At 43.9% G+C, this 27235-nt stretch overlaps 1 protein-coding gene across 1 annotated transcript; it reads left to right on the top strand.

Annotated features, from left to right (window-relative positions):
- The first annotated feature begins 383 nt into the window (after window positions 1-383).
- Window positions 384-26918, top strand: ATP5F1A (ATP synthase F1 subunit alpha). Its single transcript, XM_069626900.1, has 12 exons — window positions 384-554; window positions 3096-3174; window positions 6019-6188; window positions 7730-7903; window positions 7985-8151; window positions 14589-14737; window positions 18217-18368; window positions 18939-19163; window positions 19274-19381; window positions 19881-20025; window positions 23964-24114; window positions 26673-26918. The coding sequence occupies exons 1-12, from the start codon at window positions 495-497 to the stop codon at window positions 26752-26754; spliced, it is 1662 nt and encodes a 553-aa protein (XP_069483001.1). The 5' UTR covers window positions 384-494; the 3' UTR covers window positions 26755-26918.
- The last annotated feature ends 317 nt before the right edge of the window (window positions 26919-27235 follow it).

Here is a 27235-nt window from a genome sequence, read left to right as displayed (position 1 = left end):
GAGGTTTTCAGAGACATGGGCGCTTATATGCTGTAATAGACAGTGTGTGCTGATATCACATGATTTCCTCTTGACATTACACCATTGTCATCTGGTCATAAGAAATGTAGCTCACTTTAGATGTATTTGTTTTGCATTATGATACAGTTCCCTCAGGTGAATGCTAGAGCTGCGTACCACGAGCCACCGATGATTTAACATAATGCGTGAAACGAGCGACACTGAAAATCCTACACACTTCTTCCCTAAAATAAGGCAAGTCTTTCCAAGCCCAACATGGCCGCCCCGCGGAGGTGCAGTTTGAAACGTCAAATCTGGTGTTTGTAGTAACTGCTTCCGAGGTCGGCCCCGCCCCGCCCCGCGCATCACCTCCTCCCAGAGTGACCTTCCTAGAGGAGCGCGCGTCGCTGCGGCCATTTTCTCACTCTGCCTCTGGAGTCAGCAGCAGCGGCAGCAGAAGCCGGAGTCCCTCCTGCCCCACCCAGGAACCAGTCATGCTGTCAGTCCGTATGGTCACCTCGTTGGCCCGGTCCCTCCCCAGACATGCCGGCACGGTAGGTCCTGCTGCGTGTGGGGGCTGGTAGTTTTATTTCTCCTTCAGGTGTCATTAATTGCAGCGCACTGCACCTTGGCCCGTGGGACCTTGATACTGTGTGCTGGCGGTCGTCGGCTGGGGGAACCCCTTCAGAACAGACCGATCGCTAGCTGTCACGCTGAGTGAATCTTCCTAGGTGTTTCCTGGCCTGCTGTCACCTCTATGCTGCCCCGTGCATGCTGAAGGTCAGGGCCTAGAATGAGTACCCACGCCCTGGGTTGTCACGATTGGTGCCGCCGAGCGCACATTCTACCCTAACTTACATTCAAAAGCTTTGCATCGGGCTACGGTTTTGTCGGTAAAACTCGGTGATCTGACTTCTGCCTTATTTCATACCTACTATAGGCTCTAAACCTTCCGGTCTGTTATGACAGATTATGCAGATATTTTTCTAGTAATCTTCTGGTGACGTTGAATTATAAGACAAATGTGTGTTCCAAATCCCACACATAGGCTAAGATCTACCTCAGGTAAACATGCATACTGTGGATTTTTTTTTTTCAAGCCATTATTTACTGCTTGACTGCTGCACCTTTCACACAGCCGCCACGAAGTTCTTACTGATTTTTTTTCAGCTGTTGCCAGTGACTCGATGCTTGGATGGGTTGCTTTCATCTAGTTGGCATCTTTTCTTTTGTGTTTGTTAGTTTACTCTTTAACCTGCTCTTAGGGGGATGGCCCCAATTACTTCTACAATCAGTTGTATTCCTTTGCAACACCACTAACTCCCCAGGCCTCAGCAGTTGCCCTCTACTGCTGAGTTCACCTGTCTCTCCGTGGTTTGGCTGTACGTATTTGCACTTTAGCCACAAGTATATGGATCCCGCAATTAGGCTAGCCCTATTTCCCTTTGATCTTCAGCAGATCAATCTGTGCTTGACTGCAAATCGCCGCCCGTATGCTTTTCAGCAAACCCATGGTCATGCATAGTGTAGGTCACAGTCACCTTTCTCCTTTAGACCTTGACCAATTAGCACTTAATCATAGCTCAATGTTTTTATTGCCCTTTATTTCTCGCAAACATTGCTTTGCCCAGCTGTTTGTATGGCATGTGCCAATTTAAGGAATTTTTTTATGGCAAAACCAAAAACATTTTTTTTTTCTAGAAACTTAATTTCAAGTACAATGCAGCTATGTATGGGATAAAATACTCCATACTGTATGTTGTAACGATATTGCAAGTCACTGAGGATTTTGTGACCAAAGGAGGCTAAACCCACTTTCCTTTTAAGAAGTAATGGAGCTCTTAGTTGATTTATAGTTTCCTTTATACTTGTAGCAGGCCATATTTTATTCCTTATAATACATGGTCATACACAACGCTTGTCAGTGGGCCGAATTTCCCAAATTTGGTATAAACTGTCTTGCTGGGAAAACCTATTTGTGACCATTAACATAACCGATCTGCTTTTGTTCCCGAGATGGGGTTTCAAACTCTGATCAGGATAAAATTGTGTGACTTAACCACTGGACCTACTTGTTGGGACACTTGAGAATATTTATTTCAGGATTGTTCACTGCAGAACATATTAAATTCTTTGTTCATTTAAAACGCACGCACTTTTTGTAATGTGCCTACAGCATTACAGGAAACATCCTTTTTTTTTAATATATATTGATCTGAAATATAAATGTTAGTTTGTGGGTGCTTAGAGTTCCCCGTCAGCTTAATTTACAACCCCCTATCTTGCCCCCACACCTGCCATAAGTGGCTGGTGGATCCCACAATTAATAATTTCCATTTCCAGCACTATCATACACTTTAATACCTGGCCTCTTGCGTAATAAATTCGTTTCTGAGGCACATATAATCTGTCAACTCTAGAGCGTACTAACGGATTACAGACTAGTAGGATGTCACAATTAGCGTGTAATAAGGCTATTATGTAAGGTTTCATACGAATATTGCAGTCAGCCGTGTATTGATGCATCTGCTTGCCCCAAATCAAATCCCTGATCACCTTTGCTACTGACAATGTCCCACTTCTACAATGTTGCAAGACTGCCATATGCCCATATCTAAAGTATCTCTTTGATATGCAATGTGCATTTTCTGTACCTTGGGCATACTAAAATTCACATATTAATATGAACATAACTGCTTCGACAAACCAGTTTCGTAGGGTCAGAAGTTCAAGGACTGGATTTCATGCATTATCTAAATCCATGGATATAACGTTCAGATTCTCGAAATATCCCACTGAAAGCAAATGCTATACACGTTAGTCTGCCCATCTAATGCGAGTGTGCAAGTTTAGTTTCACTTTCATTTTTGCGTTGTAACGATATCTATCTTGCAGTACAGCTTTCTCGTTAAATTAGCCTTGTACTATTTAACATTTGCTCCAACTTTAAACTTGAGCTAAAACACAATCTGTTGCTGCTTTGCATCTGTCCTCGAAGGTGCTTCTGGTGTTCCAAAAAAGTTATTGGGGCTCCTTTGGTAATATTGTGTAGTAGTGTAATTTAAAATTCAGATTAGCATGTTTTATTGTCACAGGTATCCAGAAATGCCCTTGGTGCAGCATTTGTAACTACAAGAAACCTTCATGCATCTGGGACATGGCTCCAGAAGACCGGTGAGTTTAAACTTATTCAATTGTATCCTTCAGCGGACAGATGGTTTAATAAGCTGCAAAAATTGCGCCCGACAGTGTTACATGCACCTAATGGATGTATTTGTTGTCTTTCCATTTAATATGGACCATGGCATTTTAGTGCATCATTGTCTGCTCATTTATTGCAAGGTTACTGTCATAATCAGTTGTCCCATTGGTGATATTGGTTTGCAGGTCAGTGTGCAAAGTGAATATTTACGTTTTGACTAGTACTGTTCCATGCTCTGCTGCTTTTAAATCTTGCCAGGCAAAGTTAGTGGCGTTGTCTTCCCTGCTACCTTGATGGTAAATGCAGTTCTCCTTAATTGGTTTTGATTGCACTTGAAACTATTGAATGGAAAACATGCTTACGTTAACCATGTAAGTCCTGTTATCTTCGACCATTTGCGTCCTGCCTAGTGCCACAGTATAACAAAGTTAACAGTGGTGAAGTAAACTACACATTTTCATCTAAACGGTCTCTGGATAACAGCCCACGTTTGCATATAGTCTGCAATATTGACCCACAGTTCAACCTGTTGCGCTGAAGCAGTGACTAATCCCATTCCACCTCCCTCCCAAGATCGAGTTCTTGGGACAGAGGTGGAAGGTTGTTTGGAGTTAGTGGGTAAGTGAATGTGTAGGACTCCCATAAGGGCTTAACCGAATTAAAGTGCTCATTAGCAGAAAGTTACTTGTTTCAGTTCTTCCTTGGGTAAACTTCTGTTGGTATGGACATAAACTTGTGGTTTGGGTGCTTGGAGAAGTTGTTGGTTAGGAATGGAAGGGTTGAATATTTTTGCTTATGAAGGGCCCCAAACCATTCTGCTATTTCATTGAGTCCTTAGTGCTCAAGGCACGTGTGACGAGGTTAATATCACGTTTAGTAATTCTGCAAATCTGACTAAGGTAGAGCCGAGTTTAGCGTTGGGAATAAGACTAATTTATGATATCCTTATGTTTAGCTCCATCATTCATGGTATTCCAACCTGCTGGGGTGTGGTAGGGAATGCTTGCACTGGTGCTGCAGATGATGTACTTCGGTGTGTACTTGGGCGAATGGTGCTGCAGATGATGTACTTCGGTGTGTACTTGGGCGAAAGGTGGATGGATGCGAGTTGGAGGTTAATCTAAGCTCTGCCGAGTTACCCATCCAACATCTGCTCCCCTACAAGCAAAAGACATCAGGTTTGTTGCAGGTGTGACTGATGCAGGTCAAGGGACCAAAATGAACGCTAAATTCGGCTCTACCATAGTCCGATTTGCATAATTACTAGTCATGTGATATTAACCTCGTCACACGCACCTTGAGCTCTTAGGACTCAAATAGCAGAATGGTCTGGGCCCATCCTAAGCAAAAATATTTGACCCTTCCATTCCTAATCCACCTCTCCAAGCGCCCAAACCCCAAGTTTATGTCCATACCAACAGGTTTACCCAAGGAAGAACTGAAACTAGTAGTAACTTTCTGCTAATGAGCACTTTCCCCACCTAATTCGGTTAAGCCCTTATGGGAGTCTTACACATTCACTTACCCACTAACTCCAAACAACCTTCCACCTCTGTCCCAAGAACTCGACCTTGGGAGGGAGGTTAACATAAGCATGTTTTCCATTCAATTGTTTCAAGTGCATCAAAACCAGTTAAGGAGAACTGCATTTACCATCAAGGTAGCGGGGAAGACCACGCCAAAAACTTTTCCTGGCAAGAGAAGCAGCAGAGCAGGGAACAGTAATTCAGTAAAACGTAAATATTCACTTTGCCCACTGACCTGCAAACCAATATCACCAAGGGGACAACTGATTATGACAGTAAGTTTCATTTAGAACAGGTTATTTGTCCGTGTTTGTTCTCTCCCAGACCTCATTGAGCAGGGGTAAATGGGTTGGGGGTTTGCAACCTGTGGCTCACCAGATGTTTTGGACTACCACTCCCATGAACCCTCACCATTGACTATGCTGGATAGCTAATGGGAGAGGTAGTTCAAAACAGCTGGAGAGCAGAAAGTTGCAGATTCCTGCAATAAGTGATGGTGTAAGTTTCAATTTTTTTGTGTCCATTGCTGCCACTTTCGCGTTGTCGTTTTTTGTTTACATTCAGCCAATGATAACGATATCAGTTTCAAGCTCGATGGCTTCCTTCCTTGAATTCCAGATTTCCGATTTCCGTTCGCTTGTGAAGTACTGTCTGGAGATGAGCAAACCGATCTAGAGTTCACTCAAATGATTACAGTACTAGTTGACGGAACTGCAGTAGATTGGTTGGTTCAATTTTCACGTAGTGGCAAACTTTAAAGTAAAGTCCTATTTATAGTAATTTCTTGAAATGGTTTATTCCTATTACCAAACTTGCTGACTACGTCTCCAGCTGTGATTTCAATGAAAGCATGGGTGTAGTTACTGAAATGTCTGGATAATAGTAATCCAAGTTCGCCTGCCTCTGAAGTGCAATATATTTAGTTTGTTTCACCTAGTTCTTGGTGTAACTACCGAAATCGATTTAGCATGGGTCCTGGTTTTTCACGAGAAACTTTGTCCGTTTGTTGGCTTTTGATCATATGTGAACATTGTTACCAAAGAGTATGGCTCTTTAATGGGCTACCGGATCTTACTGCGAAACCAAGATACCCCGCAAACGGATGCTTACATGTTTGAGATTGTGGTTGAATGCTGCACACTTGAGTGGAACAGCTGGTGCTGGTGTTACCATGACTCCTTTAATACTACTGCAGGCCTTGTGTACTGTAAAAACCTAATGACTAAATTTGCATGTTGCACAGTAAAATGTATCCGAATCCTTTAAGAATTGCAAACTTATGTTTTCCAGCTACCGCTGAGGTGTCCTCTATTTTGGAAGAACGTATCCTTGGTGCAGATACCACTGCTAACTTGGAGGAAACTGGGCGCGTGCTTTCCATTGGGGATGGTATTGCACGTGTGTACGGTCTACGCAATGTGCAGGCAGAGGAGATGGTGGAATTCTCTTCTGGGCTGAAAGTAAGTAACTGTATTTTTCCCAACTGTACTGATCGTTACCACCCTTGTGGTTGTGAGCCACAAATTTGGGTTACTCTTTTTATCCCATGTTTTTTGTTTTGGGCTGCTCACACCCTTCTTAATCTCCCCTTCTCTGCCTGTTCACCTGCATCAAACCTAACCCACCCCCTGCATCCAGCGAATAAAGATCTTGTATTGTGCTTCCTGGGTCATCTCTCCCATTGGACTAGAATAGTGGGGCCATATGTAGCTTGGCAGCTATTTCAATGGCAGCCCTCCTTTTTGTGTAATTCTATTTTCTTTCAAGGATATAAATGCTTCAGGCGCCCTATAGTTCCTTTCCCCAGAGCCCCAGTGAAGGTAACCGTAATGGTCAGTTTGCCCTCGTTCATATCACGTTGGCTTCTGCCACCTCCTGGTTTTATTGCCTTATTCCTAGTTACAATTTCAAGATAGTGGGGATTTGAATTTAGTGACAGGACAGAACCACCAATGTTATAGTATTGGATGCTGACTGCATGGAAACATTTGTTAAAAACGTATTGCTGTTCATGTTTGTCAGTAGAACATTGCTGAGTTACCCTAGGTCTTTGGCATATTTTGGCCCCACCCAATTTCCACAACAAGCTTTGCTCTACACATCACCAAAGCAGGATAAAAATATCAGTTCCTTGAAAGCCAGAATCGTTTTATTTAGTTATTTTAACTTTATATTCCAAGGACAAGCGCTACTGGAGACTCATTCTCCCATAGCGACTTAGAGGTGTAGTAAACTCCTTAAAACTGAGTAAGGACTTTGGCATTAATCGGTTTAACACAAGCTGCTGTGTCCTCGTGAGTCTTCAGGATTACACTAAAGGAGCCCCTTTTTTGTAGTTTATAACTGCTGAACAGCTCCCCTTGGAGCTTTTGATATAATAGTCACAGTACTGCTTACTACAAGTATTCATGCATTAAACTGACTTTGTGTAAAGTTTTACTGCATGTTTATTAAGCTGTTCAGCTCAGGGTATTGATGTAAAATATCACTGTTTATCGTCCCCTTTGCCATGACGTGGAGAGGTTTGGGACCCCATTGTTAAAAGTAAACGTGCTCCTTATGTAAGACCTCTCCACCTAATTACCATTAATGATTATCTGTACATGGCCCTTGACCCACCTAATTACCAGTAATGATTATCTGTACATGGCCCTTGACACCTACCAGTGCCCAATCTGCTTTTGGAACTTTGTTGTGTGGCTATGATGAGCAAGACTTGTCATTGGTCAAATTTCCAGTTTATGCATTTATAGGAGCTCATTAGGGTACGTTTTCTAGCCGACAGGTTTATGCTGTGCAATGTTTATTAGGCTACGATAAATACAGCTTTCGTATATCATGTTGGAAGGTGTGAGCGTACTTCCCTAGTCCCTAATAATTTCAGTGCAATGTCTCTTCGATCCCAATCCTGCCTTCTAAGCCTGTTTCTTGCTGGCTCGTATTTCGGAGAGACTGAATTGTATTTCCAAATAACATTTTCATGGTTTTTGCTTTCATTTAGGGTATGTCCCTTAACTTGGAACCCGACAATGTAGGAGTTGTGGTGTTTGGCAACGATAAACTAATCAAAGAAGGTGACATCGTGAAGAGGACGGGAGCCATCGTTGATGTACCTGTTGGTATTGAGCTGCTTGGTCGTGTTGTAGATGCATTGGGAAATGTTATTGATGGAAAGGTGAGCACAGGTTACTGGAGGTTTGGGCTAAATTGCAGAATATGTAGGTTTACATTTGACAATTTGTTTTGCATTTTGCAGGGCCCTCTCGGTAACAAAATACGCAGAAGAGTTGGTCTGAAGGCACCTGGAATCATTCCCAGAATTTCAGTGCGTGAGCCCATGCAAACTGGTATCAAAGCTGTGGATAGTTTGGTGCCAATTGGCCGTGGTCAGCGTGAGTTGATCATTGGTGACAGACAGACTGGGTAAAGTTTCTTTCAGTTACTTTCAACCACTGAATTCCTCTAACGCCCTGTTGTTGTTTCATTCACACGCTTGCCAGAGGTTGCTTACCTCTGCCATAATTTGCAGCTTTAGCTGGTGAATATTATATGAACATAGTCCAAAGAATGTCTTTTCACTAAACATTTGCTTTGGTGTCATTTGACATTTTCTAGTCTTTATGAAAGGGCAGCAAACCTTGATTGGACTTTTCTTTGACTGTTGTACTATTGCTTAAACATTCACACCCCTGAGTGTAGTCTGCCCTTGGCCCACCTTACCACAAGGTGAAGGGGGTATATCATCTTTGCTTGTATCACCTTTGTTTGGGATCACCGTTTAGAACTGAGGGCAGAGTAGGCAGTTTAGCCACTACTCAACCCTGTACTCTGCAGGGTAGCAGTCATTTCATCGCACCTGGGCAATAGAACAATGACTACTGGTGCTGATCTGTGTTCTTAGCTAAAGTGCCTAAAATAAAGTGCCTACTGGGTCCTCCTGAGTTTTCCCCAGGCTATTCTGAGGCAGCAAGGGACCAGTACTATTCCAGATCAGCATAATTTAAATTTGACACAGGTTCCTCCACCTGAAGTGTTAAAGGCACCTCAGGCAAACTGTTAAATAGAACCAGGTAAAAACCACCAAAGGTAGAATGATTGGTTTTCCACCCGGATTCATGAACCAGCAAATCGCTTCTGTGCTTTAAAACTGATTGCAATATCATGGGCGGGAAAAACATTTTCATGGGGTTTCTAGTCTATACTTTTACTCTCCTATAGCTTAGTACCAGGACGTCAGTGTAACCTTTGCTTATGACTGTTATGATGATTAAGAGAGAACTTGTCTTGAAAGGGTTGAAAAAATGACCACACCAGGCAACACGACTGATAAACATTGGTGTAGCTGCTAGGCTGTCTAACCTAGCTAAAACCAGCATCTTGGAGATGGACAACACGATATGAGCTCCGGAAATGCATTTCTTATACTGGGGAGGGAGGTGGTTTACAAATCGCGCCATTTGCACTTATGTTTGAGTTGCAGTTTTAAGTGTTAACTGCAAAATAGCAGAAAGGTGTGAGGGTAGCCTGCTTAATTTCTGATCCAAAAGCAGGGGTCCCCAACCTTTACATTGGCTAGAGCAACTTTTAGTGGAGAGCTACTTTCGGGCGATATCTGGGGTGGGGGGTGTGGGAATGTTCATAAACATCGGAACTTTTACTCTTGTTTTAGCTGTATGTCTTCACAATTAAGTTTTAGTAGCTGTCTCCTAAAGACTATCACAATGTTGGGGAAAGAGTGAGACTATTAATGTGAAGGCTGACACTGCATGCTATCCACCTGTGCTATAGTCTGGTGTGTAACTTGATAAAGCAACTCTGATGGAGTCGCTCAAATGCTCATCGGTCAGGCGGGTTGTAATTTCAGATTTTTATCTGAAAAGGCAGTTGGGTGGAACCAAACCAAGACATAACTTTTAATGCTGATGTGCAAAGGTTACTGTACTCGTTGTAATCAACAAGGCTCTAGTAATTGGTGTGAGATTTTCTGTCTGCTTTTCACCTGAATGTTCCCTTGCAGGCTGACCATTTCCATAGCAAGACTCTTCAGGTTAAACAGCTCACTCGTTTGTTCACAAACATTGACTTCCGTGAAGGGGGTTTGAGATGAACCTCACAAACGGTTCAATCTTTTAAAAATCTCTGAACTGGTCACTAAACTCTTCCATAAGCCTGCTCAGGAGATTGCGGTCTTTAACGTTCAGGAATTCAGCAGTAGCTGTATTTTGTTAGCATTTACATTACAGAATGGAAATGGTGCATTTTCTTTTCACTATTTGTTCACTGAAAAGCTTAACTTCGGACGTGAAGTCTTTACTGCGCTTATGTCAACAATGGTTTTAACTTTGTCTTGCAGTTCAGTATTTCATTTCTTAGTAATATCTGCCAGAAATGCCAAACCAAGAAGCCAGAAATTATAGTTGGCCGATTATCTTAATTTCGTGACCCCATGGAGTGGAAGGAAGAAATCAACCTAGTATTTTTCCTTTGCTAAGCAATCGGATTTCTGTGTAGCAATAGATCACCATGTACGGCAGCTAGTTCTTCCAGGAATATTTGGAACTTTCTGTGCTGTTTGGCCTTTGCACAAATTGAATTAATTCTCCCAAAAGGGGCCATTGCATGATAAAATCCCATCACTTTAGCACAAATTGCTTGTTGATGGATGATGCAGTGGTAGTGCAATAATGGAGGGAGATCAGAGTCTGGTTTACAACACTTAACATAACCAGAATGATGCCCATCATTGCTGGTGCACTATCAGTGGTTATTGCCACCAACTTTTTGACAAAGATTCTTGACCTAGTTGAAGATATCAACACCTGGTTGTGGATTTTCTGAGGCAACAATGTCAAGAATTACTTTGAGGAAGTCTTCAAACACTACCAGCTGGGCAGTATCACTTGCATCACTTGCATCAATTTAATCACATTGAATGGATAGCATATGCTCAATTTTTATTTTTTATTTTCTTTTAGCTGCCCCATCACATTGGATGATGGTGCAGATACCCTGTTTGCTGTGTGTTTCCACCTAAATGCATATCTGAAATTGCAGACATAATTTCAGGGAAGTTTTAAAAATCTTTTACAACTGACTCGGCCACAAGAGCCCTCATCTTTCACAAATGCACCATTGGTAAAAGTACATTCGTTTTTTTGCCAAATTTGCACCTTTGATGGATGCCTCTGTTGCATTTGCTTGCTTTGCTGGTTGTTGCATGTGCAGGACAGCTTTTAGTTCAGATAATTTTTGGGATTGCAGACCGGCTTCTTTTAGGAACATTGTTTATGTGCAGGGTTTCAAAATGCCTCCATTCTTTTCTCACTGCAATTTTGCCACTATAGATTAAACACGCTTCCTTTTTATGCTTGAGAAAATTAAATCTGTCTCCCACTGTTGATGGAAAAGATACTCTTTTGCGTTCTGGATGGTCTGCCTAATTCTGCATCCATAATTTCAACAAGCTTTGGTTTCTTTTGGCACTGCACGTGTGATATAATCTGAGGAGGATTTCAATTTGTGTGCGCAATTATTTTTATAACCATAATAAAGTACTTGATGAGAAAATATAAACCAGTGCCATTTTACCACATCCGCAATTCTGCAAATAACTGTAGCGTGCACCTATGTTAGTTTACAGAATTCAGCCACAGATAATGAGGGTCAAAGCCTTAAATCAAAATAAGATAGCAGTGGGTAACTGGGCGCTGCCCCCACTGAAAGTGACCTCAGCAGCTTCTGGCCATAATACACCATGCAGGGGCCTTCAAATGGTATAGTACCTTGGTTCCTCGTTGGCCAGCAGCTTCACATGTAACCTGCCCACAGAAGCAAGGAGAAAACGAGGCACAGGGTCCACGGGTAGCACAGTGGGAATCAATGAAATTAAGCAGTTCAGGTGTAATTTCATTATCGCTAGCTGCAATTGTTGTGCTCCATCCTCAAGGTTGCCGCTGCAGGGCTATCCAGAAAGTATGATTTGCCGTTGTAAAGGATCTTCAACCTGGCAGGATACATGAGCATATATTTGAGGTACAGTTTGAGTCTCACCTGGGCCAGCACAAATGGATTTCTGGCTCTCTGGACCGCAGGTGTATTATCGGGGTATAGGGCGATCTTAGAACTGTCCCTCTATCACCTTCTCAAAGATTTCAAGATTACTTTGCCATCGAAATTCAGGATCCTGGCTCGAACTGGTTTGGGATCCAGCCGGGGGTGTTCTTTGTAGTGATCGGTGAGCCCGTTCAGTGGCCAAGCCCTGTGACGGCTTGGCAGGGGCAGTTTCTTGTAGCAACACATTTTCAATATACAAGGTCTGGTCCCTCTGCCCCCTCCTGTCAGCAAAGCAAGCATATTTTGTTCCTGCAGGATCTGCCCTCAGCATCCTCTGTGCATAATTCCAGTGTGGCATTTCTCATTTCCAATTCTTTGACTCGCGCTGAAAGATCTTTAGTGGTGCCTGCAGTTTCTTTTAACCCAGTTCTGCATTTGTGACCCTTTGCCAATTGTCTGACTTCCTGCCGCAGAAGTTGGACATCTACCTTGACCTCATCAATTTTAGTCTCCAGTGAGGACAGCAGGGCAGCTATTGCAGCAAGAACTTGGCCCTCTTGAGGGTTCTTTACCGGGGCGAGCGGCCTGGATTGCACAGTATCCTGGTTCTTTGAGGCATCACAATGTTTACTTTGGCCCGCAAACATGTCCATAATGGTTGTCCTGCCCTTTTTAGTGGGTGGCATCAGACTGAAACGGGGACAGATTGGGATGTGCATGGCCCGAATCTCCAGGTGATGAAGGATTAGATAATTAGACCTTGACTATGCAGTACAGATTAGTCGTCCATTTGCAATTTCAGTGCAGGATGTCCCCCCGCAAGCCAAATGCCAGGGATTTCCAATCAGTTGTTACCGCCACGAAACTAGTACTCGGGCATTAGTGTTTAGCACTCAAATGCTCTTATACATTGAATCTTAAGTTGTGAGGCAAACCTACATCGCCAGGATCTCCAGAACCTGTACAGGCCCAATGGCGTCTTAGCAGTTTAGAGTCTTCTGCCAGGCGTTTAGGCAATGTCCCAGCGCCACCAGGCAAAGGCACAAGACTAGCCCAACTGACAGCACTGGTTGCTGCCTCCACTAGATAATTTATGCCACAAAAATAGAAGTGAGGGATGACCCACCTTCAGTCAAATATACAGCGCTGCCGTGTTATAAGCACCAGAGACCAGAAAGGCTGCGGCCGGTATCTTGGATTTTGCATGTTCAGACTGAAATTCTCAGATTCCCGTCGGATAAAAGCTATATCAGCAGAAGGCAATCTCCCCTGAGAGTAGATATTAGATGTCAAGGGAGACCTCTCCAGTCGCTGCTATACAGATCTATGGAGGATTGTAGTGGGAGCTCCAAGCAGTCAGCCTTACTTCATGAGCTTAGGCCATGCCCCTGCCTGCACCACTAGTGCACTGCCCTGCAAGGCATAGCCGTAGAAAGACACCGGCCCACCCTCGCTAAAATCACTTTGCATACCTCCTCCCCATGGAATCAAACCATCTATCCTCCCACTCTTTAACTTAATCACGCTCCCTAGAATTCCTCAGCCTACTATCACTCAGTGGATCCCCGACTACCCCCCCCCCCCCGATACCCCTGTCCCCTCCTCCTAAAGTCTGACTATTAACTGCGCCAGCGAATTCTGGAATTTTTAAATCTCAATTAAGCCACTGCGCAAAGACTTTCCTCTACCCTCTTGTCCTGACCAATTAGATCCATCTCAAAACAACTGATACATGGCTAAATTCTAGGAGCGGCATACCTACAACTATGCCATTTCTCAGAATCCAACCAGATCTTGACCCTGCTCAATCTGGCTTCAGACCTTACAAGGAACAGAACCCTGCATAGTCTTCATGTGGTATGATCTTAAGACACTGGCTTGGCGGGCAGTGCCGGCCTCCTATTTGACCTCTGAGCAGCATTCAATACCATTGACCACTCCATCCACACTGACACTTTGCACGCTGCATAAGGGACTAGGCCTTTAAATGGATGTTTTTTATTCTCCAACAGACCCCAAGTAGTACACATGCCCCCTTTCTCATTGGCTCCCCATCCAGTTGCCCGTGCTATACTGCAAGGCACCTCACGTTCCCCACTCATCTATAACCTCTATCTGAACCCCCTTGCTGCAATTCGATTCCATATTGCACTATAATTAAACAGATGACACACATCCTCTTCAGAATCCAATTTGCCTTCCCACAAAGTCTCGGCCATTGTTGCCATCCTCCTTTCTCGCCTAAACTATGCAAACGGCTTCTACCTAGGCCCCCCCCGTGTCTGAGGTAACAGAACTGGCTCCTACTAGCCACAGGTCTTAAAGAAAATCAACCCCACCCTGAAATGCCAAAATGGCTTCCGATTGGGAGAGGTGCCACCTTCAAGGTGTTGTGCATCTTTCATGGAGCCCTTTGCAGCATAGGACGATTACCTGCAGTTACAATTTACTCACTGCATGCCCAACAAACCTGGGTTTCAGCACAGCACTAATCCCAGCAACAAAATCAACCTGTATGGGGGGTGGGGGAGGGAGCTTCCTTCGCTGTCCAAGCACCGACCAGCTTCACTGCATATACTTGTGCATGAGCTAGGGCCATGAACCAAAGCCTCTGGTCGTTACCCACAGTTGCCTTAGATCCCTGGCCCAAGTTCATGTTGGTAGGACTGGGTTATCAGCATTCACTTTCTGGTTCATAGGTTTGATGGACAACCTGCTATCGTAAACTAGTTTACATTTGTCAGATGTGGGATGTGTAGCAGTGTGACGTTATTTGTAATATGCTGCAATTCATTGTTTTCCTTCAGCAAAACTTCAATTGCTATTGACACAATCATTAACCAGAAAAGATTCAACGATGCAACTGATGAGAAAATGAAACTGTACTGTATTTATGTTGCCATCGGCCAGAAGAGATCAACTGTGGCTCAACTAGTCAAGAGACTTACTGATGCAGGTATGAATGGACTGTGCTCATCTTTAAATGACCATAGATACTGTATTTTAATACAGTAATGTGGAAACTTATCTTGGTGGATCTTTAATGCACAACGGCTGGCTGCTTTTTCTTTGAGCAAGCGATTACAAGAAATGTAACAAACTAATTACTCCATAAAACACATTGCTTCGGAGCAAGTGGTGACCCCATGAGTTATTTAACTGTTGTGGTAGGCAGTATTTCATCAGTTTGACTGTGGCCTATTAATTTGATGTACCTGGGTCGCATGCAACTTTGTTTCAGTTACAGGAAAGGAAGTAGGTTAGAGCAAGGTAGATGTTGCTTTGTTGTTTAGCTCTCAGGTCCCCTACCATAATTACTGGAACCTGGAGCACACCCAGGTTCCTTACACCATCACATTCCATGACTCCACTACACATGCACTCGGCTAGTACAGCTCAAGTACCTAGTTACTACACATCTCCTTACTTAAGGTCTGAGCATGTCCGACCAATGCCAACAGGATACGAATAGACTTCCATTTGGCCTGGGCTGTCACCCCTGTGCCTCGGGTCTGTCCCTGATTGGTGCGTCCACCTGGTCATAACAGACCTTCCCAGGGCAGCCCTCTGCCCGGCAGCCCCCTCGGCTAAGGGCCCCGAGGCAAAGGGCGACGCCTACAGTAGCGGCTCCAAGGCGTGTCTACAGGTGTCCGCAGGGGAAGCAAAGGAAGCCAGCAGCCAACAGACGGCAACAAAACTAAGTGTGGCATGGGTGGGGTGTAGAGCAATTACTCTACTCAAAGCCCTCACCACTCTACCGCACCTCTCCATAACGGAGACTGCCATAAAATTACGCCATGCATTCATAGAGATTTGTGACCACAAGCCTAATTCCATTCTTGGCCTGACTATAAATGTTGCATTGCATTACGCACTAACACACTAGCCAATGTTAACTAGTGCCACACTTACAGATAAATGTTAAGATTAGCCTGCGTCTTTAGACGGGGTTAACAATGTTAGCATGCGCCACACTTAGATGGAATTCTTAACTTTAGCCTGCGTCACATCTAGATAGAAATGTGAATGTTAGCATGCGCCTCACTTGGATGAAACTGATGGTTAGTGCAACACTTGATTGGAATCGTGATTACTAGCCTGCCTCACATATAGACAGAATATTGAAAATTAGCAACGATGGAATAGTGAATGATGGCAAACATCAGACATAGACATAACTGCAAGGACAGCAATGCCAACTAACCAACCCTCTAACAATTTCATCCCTCTGCATACACTTCTCAAACTCTAACCAAACACAACCACAAGCCTAAAACGCAACAAATCAGAATTAACTTCACTACACTGCAACAATAAAACAAACCCCACTTAGACTTGCACAACAGCACATGACTACCGACCGTAAAACACCCCAAGCCCAGCCGACGGACCCACCGGGCAGATGCTGCCATCAGCACATCACTGCTCTCTTGCACTTTTCCAGCTTATTCCCACTAACTCACTCCCCCCCCTCTTTCAGAGCACCAGGGGACCACTCCGGTGGTGATAGTGCACAGTACACATATCCTTTAACATTAACCCTAGGTATTAACTTGCTCCCAAAAAAATTCAACACACTAAACCATCCAGGGAAACTAATACTGTTTTGCTTCGGGCTGCCACCCCCAAGCCTCAGGCCTACCACTCCTGAGCATCAACTTGCTTCTAAAATGGAAGCCATTTAACTGGACAGACCTAGAATTTAGTGGCACCACTCGCACTTAACTACCGCAAATACACGGGTTGGCTGTTCCATATCTTCGTGTGACCACAATGAACAGGTCTATATAGGAAAAATGTCTTAGTGCAACCTTTGCAAACATAAAGACAGATTGTTATTCCTCCTCACGACATCTCAACTCTACTTGGACATCACTAGCGCTACTACTCTACTGCATGTACAAACTCGTTACTCTAGTGTGTCCACCACATCACAACTATTACTGCTGTTACCTGCTTGTGTGCCATCTTCGAGACGTATTTCTAATACTGCTGTCAACTCTGACGTCACTATGCTGTAAAATGTCAACCTTGCTTCATGTGACAACTACGTCTGTGTTCACTATCAATTCACAAATGTGTTGTAATACATTCCAAAACTTCTCCTGGACGGACACTGCTCCAGTACCCTTTTTGCTAAACTATTGGAGGTGGTACTCAATAGTTGAACCGAGTTCTAAACCCTTTAACATGGCTCAAATAAACACATCTCAAAGTACTCTAGGCACCTAATGGCATGCAGACTTTCAACTCGCCTGCGTGCATCAAAACCAAAATTTACTCACTTGTATAACTCTAAGCATGGGTCTCAAATTCCCTATGCTCTAATACATTTTCAATACTCCAGTGCATCGTAACTCGCATGTCTTAAACGTAAGGCAAGAAACAATTTCTGCAAGGCAGTGATGATCAGTCGCTGCTCTCCAGGTTTTAAATGAACCCCCCCGCATGCCAAAGCTTTTTTGTTTTGCCATTCAATGCCTTCTAATGTGTTCTGTTAAAAATTATATGTAAAATCATACTGTCCATTTTGTGTACAGCACAATTAAACGGCAGTCAACATTTGTCTCTTTAAGCGTAAATTACATCTGATTTATACTCTAAAAAAACAAGTCCTCTCTGAAACATCCTTTCATGCTCTATTCGCATAACATGCACTGCTCATGCATGCAGCGCCAACTTGCCACCACAGGTGTCGGTGAAGAGGCAGGAACCGGTCTTGGACCAGTTGTGTATAAAGTGGCTTTCTTTCAGTTGCTGGTTAGGAGAGCAGGGTAGACTTATCTTTCAGCTTCCAAGTCCCCAACCGTCCTTCCTGGAGGCTGGATCACATTCAGGATCCACATACCTCGTGACATTCCATGACGCCACTATTCATGCACTCAGCTCAAGTACCTAGTCACTATAGATGGCAGTGTCTGAAAGCGGATTTCTAAATGCACTTGTCAAGTCACCAAGTGTTGGTTTAAATGCTGTATGGCTGGCTATTCCCGGAACTACACAATTCAGTTGCTTTAACACACTATCATTTAAGGCTTACATAAATTAGACCCTGCATTTTATAGTGGTGCAATAACCCTACGCTGTAGGCTGCTAGGGTGAAAACTACGTTTTTAAACCTTGGTGCTTAAAGACAATTTGAGAGAGCCGAGGGGAATTATGCTTTCTCGCAGTGCAGCAGCTTTACCAATAAAACCTTTGCTCCAACTCCCTGGTTCTCCCATAATTCAGAGGTTCCTTTTTCTTATCTTTGATTTAAAAGCACGTATGTGTTTGTTTTTTAGTTGCTTGTGAACCGCAACCTTAAGTCTTTAATTTTGTAACGGTAGAACGTAGTCTACAATTGAACATCAGATGGGCAATAATAACGTAAAGCCCGAGAGATGTTGCCTACAAGACTGAAAGATTTTATGGAATTGCTATTTTTATTTTTAGATGCCATGAAGTACACCATCGTGGTCTCTGCCACAGCCTCTGATGCAGCACCTCTTCAGTACCTGGCTCCCTATTCTGGTTGTTCTATGGGGGAGTTCTTCAGAGACAATGGCAAACATGCGTTGATCATCTATGATGATTTATCCAAACAGGTGCGCTGAAAATTTGTTTGAATAACTTTTTCTATATTAGGCAAAGTTGCAACCGTTTTATTTCATGTACTTCCCATATGTGCATTCCTTTAATTAGGTGGGAATGTGGTGGGCGAGGGAAGAGTTTCGTCCTACTTTTGGAGTGCTTGTGAAGTTTCCAGCTCTTGAATTTAAAACCCGCTAAACAATTGCTGTTTAACAAATCTACGTTCTTGCATATTTAAACAGTGCGTTTCAGGATGAGCGTTCACATGCTTTTGAACTAGTATGAGCAGGCAAGGCTTAATTGGCAGCGCAGTTATGTAGAGATGCCTGACTTTTGAATTGCCCTCTAAACGTTTTAAAGGTGGGTATCCGATACAAGTTCCCGTTTCCTGAATGATGCTTTCCCGAAACACTGAATATGCCTCGCAGGTCATGTATGAATCCCACTTAAAATTGCATGTCTAAAGTGCCATGGACTTGGTTTCCCTTTTTGAAATGGTTAGTGTAAAGTGGCAGACGCCCCTAATGCATTTGAATTGTGCTTCCTGGCATGGGTATGGTCTTCATTTTTTGTTTTGGTTGCAGGCTGTTGCATACCGTCAGATGTCCCTGCTACTGCGTCGTCCTCCAGGTCGTGAGGCTTACCCTGGGGATGTGTTCTACTTGCACTCCCGTCTCTTGGAAAGGGCAGCTAAAATGAACGATCAGTTTGGTGGTGGCTCACTGACAGCTTTGCCTGTCATTGAAACCCAGGCTGGCGATGTATCTGCCTACATTCCAACAAATGTGATCTCCATCACTGATGGACAGGTGGGTTGTCTTGTTACTTTTCCTATTCTTGTAATATTTGCCTCATCTGATCAATGACTACATTGTGAAGTCCTTGTTTTTTATTAATCATTCGCTCATTTTTCATGTAGATCTTTTTGGAAACTGAATTGTTCTACAAGGGTATCCGCCCTGCCATCAATGTAGGCCTCTCTGTATCCCGCGTAGGTTCTGCTGCTCAAACTAAAGCCATGAAGCAGGTGAGCATTGTATTTGAAATGGCTGTGGAGCAAAAAAAATATCCCTATGCTCAGCCACACCGTAGAGCTGAATAACTGCCCAGTGTGTTAATAAAATGAGCCTTGGTAGCTCAGTGGGTGCGAATGAATGCAGAAAATGCCTACAGGTTATGTGTTTGGTAAAAGTGGCAATTTAATTGATCATTATTCTGAAGGTTTCAGTGCTCACTTCAAATCTTGCTGTTGCATAGTTAAATGGAACCACTGTTTCTGAGATTCTGAATGTAAGGGTTGCTGGGGGTGTATTTTGGCTCATACCGTCTCCATTAATTGTTTTTAACGAATGTTTTCAATGTAGAAAGTTTTTTTTTTTTTTGATATGCCCATGTGAAATCTTCAGCGTTCTCTTTGGACCTGTGTGACGAAGTCTCTGGCAGTCCTAGTTCCAGAAGTGCATTAGATGTTTGTCTTAAGCTCAATACTGGAATGTTTATTGTGCCCATACTGTGTTCATTCATAGGTGGCTGGCTCAATGAAGCTGGAGCTGGCTCAGTACCGTGAGGTTGCAGCTTTTGCACAGTTTGGCTCGGATCTTGATGCTGCTACACAACAGTTACTGAATCGTGGTGTCCGTCTGACTGAACTCCTCAAGCAAGGCCAGTATGGTAGGTGCTGCGCAGCTATCTTGTGTCACTTTTACCCGAGGTTCTTGGATGTCCATTCGGTAAACGTCACATTTCCAGCTACCTCTGCTGTTACATTTGGCAATAATACTGTTAAGACGGAGTGCCCCATTTTGAAGGGAGAAACTAAAACTACATGTTACTGCCTGAGATTTTCATTTTCAAAATATAATTGGAGTTAGTGAGTATTTATTTTTTAACCTTTCCTGTACATTTGGTGCAAATTGAGAAAAGCTAGTCATGAAATGGCATGCAACCTGCTACCCCCTTAAGTTTTCTTGCTCAGTAAGATATTGACCTCATTATGACTGGATATTTATTCAGGGTTTAATGTGCATAACTTGGTGATTCCTTAATTTAGGGTAGCACGGACACTTTACTTTTTATAAGACGGGCAGTATGCAATTGCTCTCTTCCAGGTTGCCACCTGTTAGTTCTATTTATAGCACCTTACATTTTTATGGACCACCAAACCTTTTGCATTGTTTTTGACTCTAACCTGCGCTTCTTGCAGTGAAGCATTCAGCTTCACTACACTGGATTTTGCTAATTTGTCACGGGGGAACACTCCGATGATTTTTAATAACCTGGGTGTGCTTTTTAGGTAGGTGTACCCAAGTGACCAGCTGGAGGCAGCAACTTTTTGCTGTTTAGTTTTGTTTTAGGTTTACCGTGTGCAACTACCTACTGTGGCTAGTGCCTCAACATGGCTGTGCCACAAGGTTTTTCGTTTGTCCCTTGGCCATCTTCTCTAACCCTTCTTCCTGACCTTTTTAGGCCATGAAAATCCTTAGATGGACTTGGTGTCGAGGAAGCCTGAGGCTTTTTGCAGGCTACTAAGTGCTACGTGTTTGCTGCCAGGAAGTGGTTTGGAACTGTCTGGTGCAAAATCCACAAACTGCCTTCAGTGTGTCTGAATGGTGTGCATGAGCTCTGCCGCCAGTGGCCCTAATTGGGCCACTGCTGGGGTGTGTGTGGGTCAAATCTTTGGCTAGTGGGAGTTTCAGCTCCTACCTGCTTTTTGAATAAGGGAACCTCCTGCACCCATTCAGATATCCTGGATGAAACCTAAAGGGTTGTGTTGCTGTCCTGGAAGAGCACTGTCTTGAAGTTGCTCTACAGAAGTCTTACAAAGGAGCATCAACTCTTGGAGTTGGAGTGGAAGGGACATTCATTCTCCACGTCTGTTTGAAAGTCCTGCAAAGAGCCCTTAGTAGTGCCCCTGGATCACGCAGTGGCGGCCAAACTCAGTTTGGGCTACCTTGCTGCAGACTTCGCTATTCCGCATTCATGCCTGGAACTTGGGGCTCGACAGCGTGTGCTACAGGACTCATCTTTGCCAAATAGGTGGTTTCAGCATCAAGGGGACCTGAGAAAAGTCGAAGTCTGACCGCAACAATTCTCCTGCCTGCATCAGTGGCCGTCATCCAAAATTTCCTGCATCCTGCCCTGTGCTGAGGGGCCCTGCATCATGGTGCATTCTCCATCCTGAAGAGCTTGCACCAGCATTTGTTGCCGACGGGAGAAGTGCTTGAATCTGCAGCCCCTGGACATCAAGGACTGGAGCTGAAGACTGGAGAGTCCTAAGAAGAATCTGAATTTTAACTACTTATCGGAACCCCTAACATCCTTTTAAAGTTTGGAAACTTTCGGAATGGTTTAACTTTACCAGTGCTTGCTTGCACGAAGCCTTCAGAAACTGGGGACACCTTCATTAGCTAGAATAATTTGCCCTCTGCCCCTTCGACTATTCATTGGACCCCAGAAGCGTAACTTTTTCCAGTCTCGCTAAACTGTATGGAACATTGAACTTTTGAACACTGACAGGCATGGTAGCAAGAGATGAGACGGAAAACCTTCTAAAATATGGGAGTAATGCCTAACTTGCCCTACGGCTGTGATGGGAATATCCCTACCTCAAGAAAGTAAAAGTTGAAGTCTAAGTTTAGCTTGGTCTGTGTCAACCTATGCCTGCCCTTGCGTCCAATCTAGAAATGTGGGGATGTAACTTAAATGGCTTTCTACATAGTCTGGAGCAGGCTCTGGCCCCTCGCAAGCACGGGATGCAAGTTCAAAAAGGTGTTTGCGGAGCCTTCCCCAGTTTTAAACACCGTTTCACCAAAACTATGTTCCAAAGGAGCTCAGGCATTCCCTTCCCCAGCTTCAAAACACAACGTTAAAATTGGTTTCTCACTGGAAGCTCAGGGTTCCTTTCCCTAAGCTTTAAGCACTTGCTCGCAATGTTCAACAAAATTCAGTGTTCAATAGTTAGTATTTCAGTTGTTTTGACAGTTCTTGTTGGGGAATCCTTGTCTAGACACAGGTAACAGACTGCATGACCCACACATTACAGGTCACACGAGCTGCTGTTACCCAGCGTTCTACTTTTTTAGTTACAGGGTTTCTCCGGTTCTTAAGATTTAGGGTTTGCGCTTATTGATACTTGGTTGGCTTGACTTTCAGTTACAGCTTTGTTATGCCTGATTGGCATTTTGCTCACACTTCACTGGCTCATCTCGGGTTGCTCATTCATCGCTTTCACTTCACTTTATGATACTTTCGCAACGTTCTTTGTTAGTCAAACTTTTTAACACAATTGTGACCACTCTGACATAATGTTTCTGCAAAATCCAATTCACTTGCTTCCCCTGCTGACTGCTCACGACCACTCTGCTACAATGTAATTAACTTTCATAGATGCACTGGGTTTCCTTGCATTCTCTTGAAACCCACTGTCTGCAACCTAATTTTCTTGAGTTTCCTCAGTAAGATGCTTTCTAGGATTTGAGGTCCGGGTCTCGCTGCCTGCCCCTCAGACAACCTTGGATGGTTACTGCCATTCAGGGAAACTAGCAGTTCTTGGCCACAGCAAAGGGACCAGTACCTTCCACAGTACCCATCTTTGCCTCCTTAGAGACACGTTCTCTCACTGTCCTTCAGTGTCTCTGCGTCCTGTTCTCTGGCTTCCTGTGGGCTGGAGTGGCTCTCCTGCTGCTCTCCTCACAGGCTTCTCGCTCTCCTTTCCCCCCTCTTCTTGGTGTTGGTGAACTTGTACACCTGTGGGCCTCCTAACAGGCTGCATGTGTACAACCTCAATTGCCTGACAATCCAATTAACAGGACATGCCTGACCTTCAGTCCTGTAGTCTTTAAAGCCCGTTTGACCCAGTACTATATTGGGGTTTTATATAGGAAGTTTGTACTGTTCTTTGGGGCATATTCTTTGCAGTACTTTCGGTAACTTCAGGGGGCACATTGAGATGAACTGTCCTACAAAGTCTGAGGGAGGGTTGGATAAGTTGATGTCAGGAAAGGGGATACTGATCGCCTTCAGGTACCCTCTCTCCATTACCCATGGGCCTTTTTACCCAGGTGGTTCACCCTCACTAGACCACCCCAATATATGGATTCAGAAGTGATGGCACTTCCCTGGCCACCTGAACAGAAGATCCCTGTGAAGTAGATGGTATCAGGTTTCTCACAGCACAAGGCCCTATACATCTTAGGGATGTACTAGTTGGTGTTGTATATGTGGAATTGTAGTGCTGCATACTAATACTTGCGTTCCTTTTCAGGGGTTTGTTCTGTATGTTGCCCTACCCCAGTGATTGTCATTTATTTAGTATATTGATATTGCATGCTAGTATAGGTGTTCCTTGACGTTTCACTGTGTAGTCGTTGACTCCTTACCAGGCTCACCCTTCCTGAGACTTGGCTTTGACCACTAGGTTTGCTAACTTGAACTGGTTTGGCTACAGCACCCAGTTATCCCTAAACTAGGTTGGCTACATCTGTCCACCAGGCCAGAGTATAGAAAATGAGTCCTAGAACCAACTAAATGTTTTTTTTGTGATGGCAATATGAAGAATGTACATTTTTCCCCTAATGTTCAGAATTTTTCCTTTTTGTGTTTTCCTTTAGTCCCTATGGCCATTGAAGAGCAGGTAACGGTAATCTATGCTGGTGTCCGAGGTTTTCTGGACAAATTGGATCCTACAAAGATCACAAAGTTTGAGAGTGCTTTCGTTGCTCACATCCGCAGCCAGCACCAGGAACTTCTAGCCACAATCCGGTATGAATTTGTTTTAATCCTGAATTTTATGTAATGTTGAATTTTTATATGGGATGGTTTATTATAATGTGCTGTGGCTTTCTGAAGATATTACCCACGTAGATAACTGAAATGTTTTCGAAGATGCAGCTGTCTGTTGCATATTGGTCTGTAGATGCATGGGGGGGAGGGGCGAGCAATAAATCCCCTTTGGTATCAGTCTGTACCACAAAGATTTAGTTGGTAGCGGTGGCTGAGCAGTCAGACTTATCTCAAGAGGGAGATGAGCAGTATTCAGGGTTTACACAATAGGCCTAAAGCACCATGGAACAAGGAAACACTGACCAAAGCTTTGTATGAAAAAGTATATGTCCCGGGAGGATAGCTCAGCGGCAGCGTGCGCGTCTTGGAAGCAAGACGACACGAAGCAACAGGTTCAATCCCCGGGTCCGCGCTTAGAAACTTAAGCGCGTTATAAATATGTAACTAAAACAAAAAAATCAACACAATTACACAACTAAGAAAAACAAACAATTCCTGTAACAGCGCCTCGATGCCTGTGGGCTGTGAGCGCTTTATAAATGTTAAATAAATATATATATTTTATACAAGTCAACAAAAATATACACACTCCCTAGTTAAATTGTAGACCAAGTGAACCAGAGTGAAAACTGAGCAAAACGGCACAGTGGACACCACACAAGGGATATTCTAGCAATTTCTCATAAGGGAGGGAAAGCACAAGTTATACAGAAATCACCTTACACACCCTAGCAACCCTTCCCATAATTTGTGAACCAGTTTAAGCAAGACAGTGCATCAGTATGGGAAATACTTAAATAAAAACTGAGCAAAATGGCATTTCACAAGTTTTTAGAAAGGGCAAGAAAAGGGTAGTTATAAGTAGGTGCACCAACACAGTTCTAATTGAGAAGCAATCTAACGAAGGCAGTTCTAACAAATGTACCCAGGTGCCAGAGTCAGTGGTACAGGGACCAGGTCAGGTCTTTGGTTAACGATTTTGAAAAGTTGGATGCAGAAGGTGAAAGAATGTTAAGAGGGGCGGCCAACCCAACAGGTAGGCTAAGGATTTAAAACACCTTTAGAACTACCGCAAAGAAAGGGTGGCCGGGCGGAACAATGTAACTTTGAAATGAAGTGGCGGTAGTTCCTGCAGTTCGGTGGATCCAGCAGATGAAGAGGCTCTCGTCGTGGAGGAAGTTTAATTACTGCACTATCCAGGGATGAAACCAGCCACGGTGCTACCCGACGAATAAAAGGTACACTCCTTTAAATCTCGGTCCGGGTGGACGGGTGACTGGCTATCCAGTCTCCAAGTACAGGGTACCAGCAATTCGACGAGGGCAGGTCCAGGAAGGCGATTGGCAAACTGGTTGGCCCCACCAGCTCAAGGGAAGAAGCTCTTGCAGATGAAGATCTCCTCTCGTCGTGTGGAAAAAAGTGGTGACGCTGCAGCAGGGCTTCACCAGTGGTTCAGTCGTTGCAGATGTCGGGATAGTGTGTGACATGGGTTGCTGAGGCAACCCTGTCCAGGGGTCCTACTCCTCGTCTCCCCCTCCACCCCCACACGCAGTGGACCCACCCCAGACTCGGTGGTGCCGAAAGGAGGGCTTCTTGGCAGAAGCCCGCCAAAAGGACTAACAAAGGATCCCTGACCTAAGTACACCGGCGGTATGTTAGTCTGTCAGAAAAAGTGTTAGCCTTGAACAATGGGAAAATCCCATCGGAAAATATTCACGGTCGAATATTTTTGGTAATAACCACTGCCACCCGCCAGAAACGTTTGAGGGACTGTACAGTACCCTCTCAAAAATGAACATAAGGGAAAAACTATTAACCCTTCCTAGTAAGATGTGTAGTACTGGTTTAGTTCACAAAGTGACTAGTAAAGTCAATGGGGACTTTACATGCCCTGGGAGACAGTAGTCAGTCCCAGGGTATGGAGTCTGTTTGGGAGTCGCTACGACACCCCTGTCACTGCACTGAGCTCTGTGTAACACATGTGAATAAAGATGGTTCCTATGGAGGTGAGAGAAACCCCATAGGCATTGAACACAAAAATAGCCTAGAACACACATAGCAAAAATGTCTGAATCCCACTTAGCAGGGGAAAAAGAAACCCTTCAAATCCAGCAAAGCTGCTGGGGGACTCTATAGGTAAGGGAAATTAGCCATAAAATGAGAATTCTCCCTAACACCTGCCACTTGAAACTAGAGAGATTCCAGTCTGTGGTGCGGGTTTCCAGGTGAGCAAGGTGCCTTCTCTTATGATAAACATTGATGGGCCATCAAACTGCACAAAACGTGCTTTGAAACATATTTGTGGGACAAAGTTGTAGGTGGTGGTATATTCTGTTGTGGAATCCACATAAGGGCTTGGGTTACAGTAGCATGGAACACTGTCTTAACTACTTTTAAACAAGGTACACAACTGTCGCCCTAGATTTGCATGTGATCCAATACGTTTCCTAGTTGCCTTGGTTCTTGATTGATGTAAATGGTGGCTGGCACATGGTACCAATGCAGTTTAAAACACGTTTTTCTTTAATTTCTTTTAGGACTGAGGGAAAGATCTCAGAACCAACTGATGCCAAGATGAAGGAGATTGTTGTGAACTTCTTATCTACCTTTGAAGCATAAACTCCAAGAAGATTAGATTATGCAATTGGGAATTTTCAGCCTCCTCCTGATGATCATCTGATAGTACTCTGGTTCCACTTTCCACAAACTATTGAAGCATTTGCTTTTGTTGTACAGAAATGTGTCTAATTGAGAATAAATGTGTACCGTAAGAAAGTTCCAAAGTCTGTCATGTGGTCTTGGTCCTAGCAAAATACATTGCTTCTCGACACGATGGTGGTTGCCTAGTGGTGCATGAAGTTATGTTTAATTTCTGCACTAGCTCCTTAATTGGCACCTCTGCAAATTAGTTGTGGTTCTAAGCTCACTGTCTTACATTGTGGTTAAACCTGTTTGAAGACCATTGTTTCTCAAATAATGCTGATCTATTGGGCCATATCTGCTGCACTTGACAAGGTGGAAATTTTTTTGCAGCGACGGATGTGACTGTAGGCTAACCGTTCCAAGTAGTAAACTTTTTCTCACACCACATCAATCTTGT

This window comes from Ambystoma mexicanum, chromosome 6p, assembly GCF_040938575.1.
Source record: "Ambystoma mexicanum isolate Mex_15411 chromosome 6p, UKY_AmexF1_1, whole genome shotgun sequence".
Lineage (NCBI taxonomy): Eukaryota > Metazoa > Chordata > Amphibia > Caudata > Ambystomatidae > Ambystoma > Ambystoma mexicanum.
This window is presented reverse-complemented; position numbering and strand designations above follow the sequence as displayed.

What these genes read in the sequence shown, in the direction of transcription:
- ATP5F1A (XM_069626900.1), top strand. Translation starts at nt 495, where the DNA reads ATGCTGTCAGTCCGTATGGTCACCTCGTTGGCCCGGTCCCTCCCCAGA. An exon ending in AAACTAAAGCCATGAAGCAG is followed by an intron (nt 19,382 to 19,880) that starts GTGAGCATTGTA and finishes GTTCATTCATAG; the next exon opens with GTGGCTGGCTCAATGAAGCT. An exon ending in GAACTTCTAGCCACAATCCG is followed by an intron (nt 24,115 to 26,672) that starts GTATGAATTTGT and finishes AATTTCTTTTAG; the next exon opens with GACTGAGGGAAAGATCTCAG.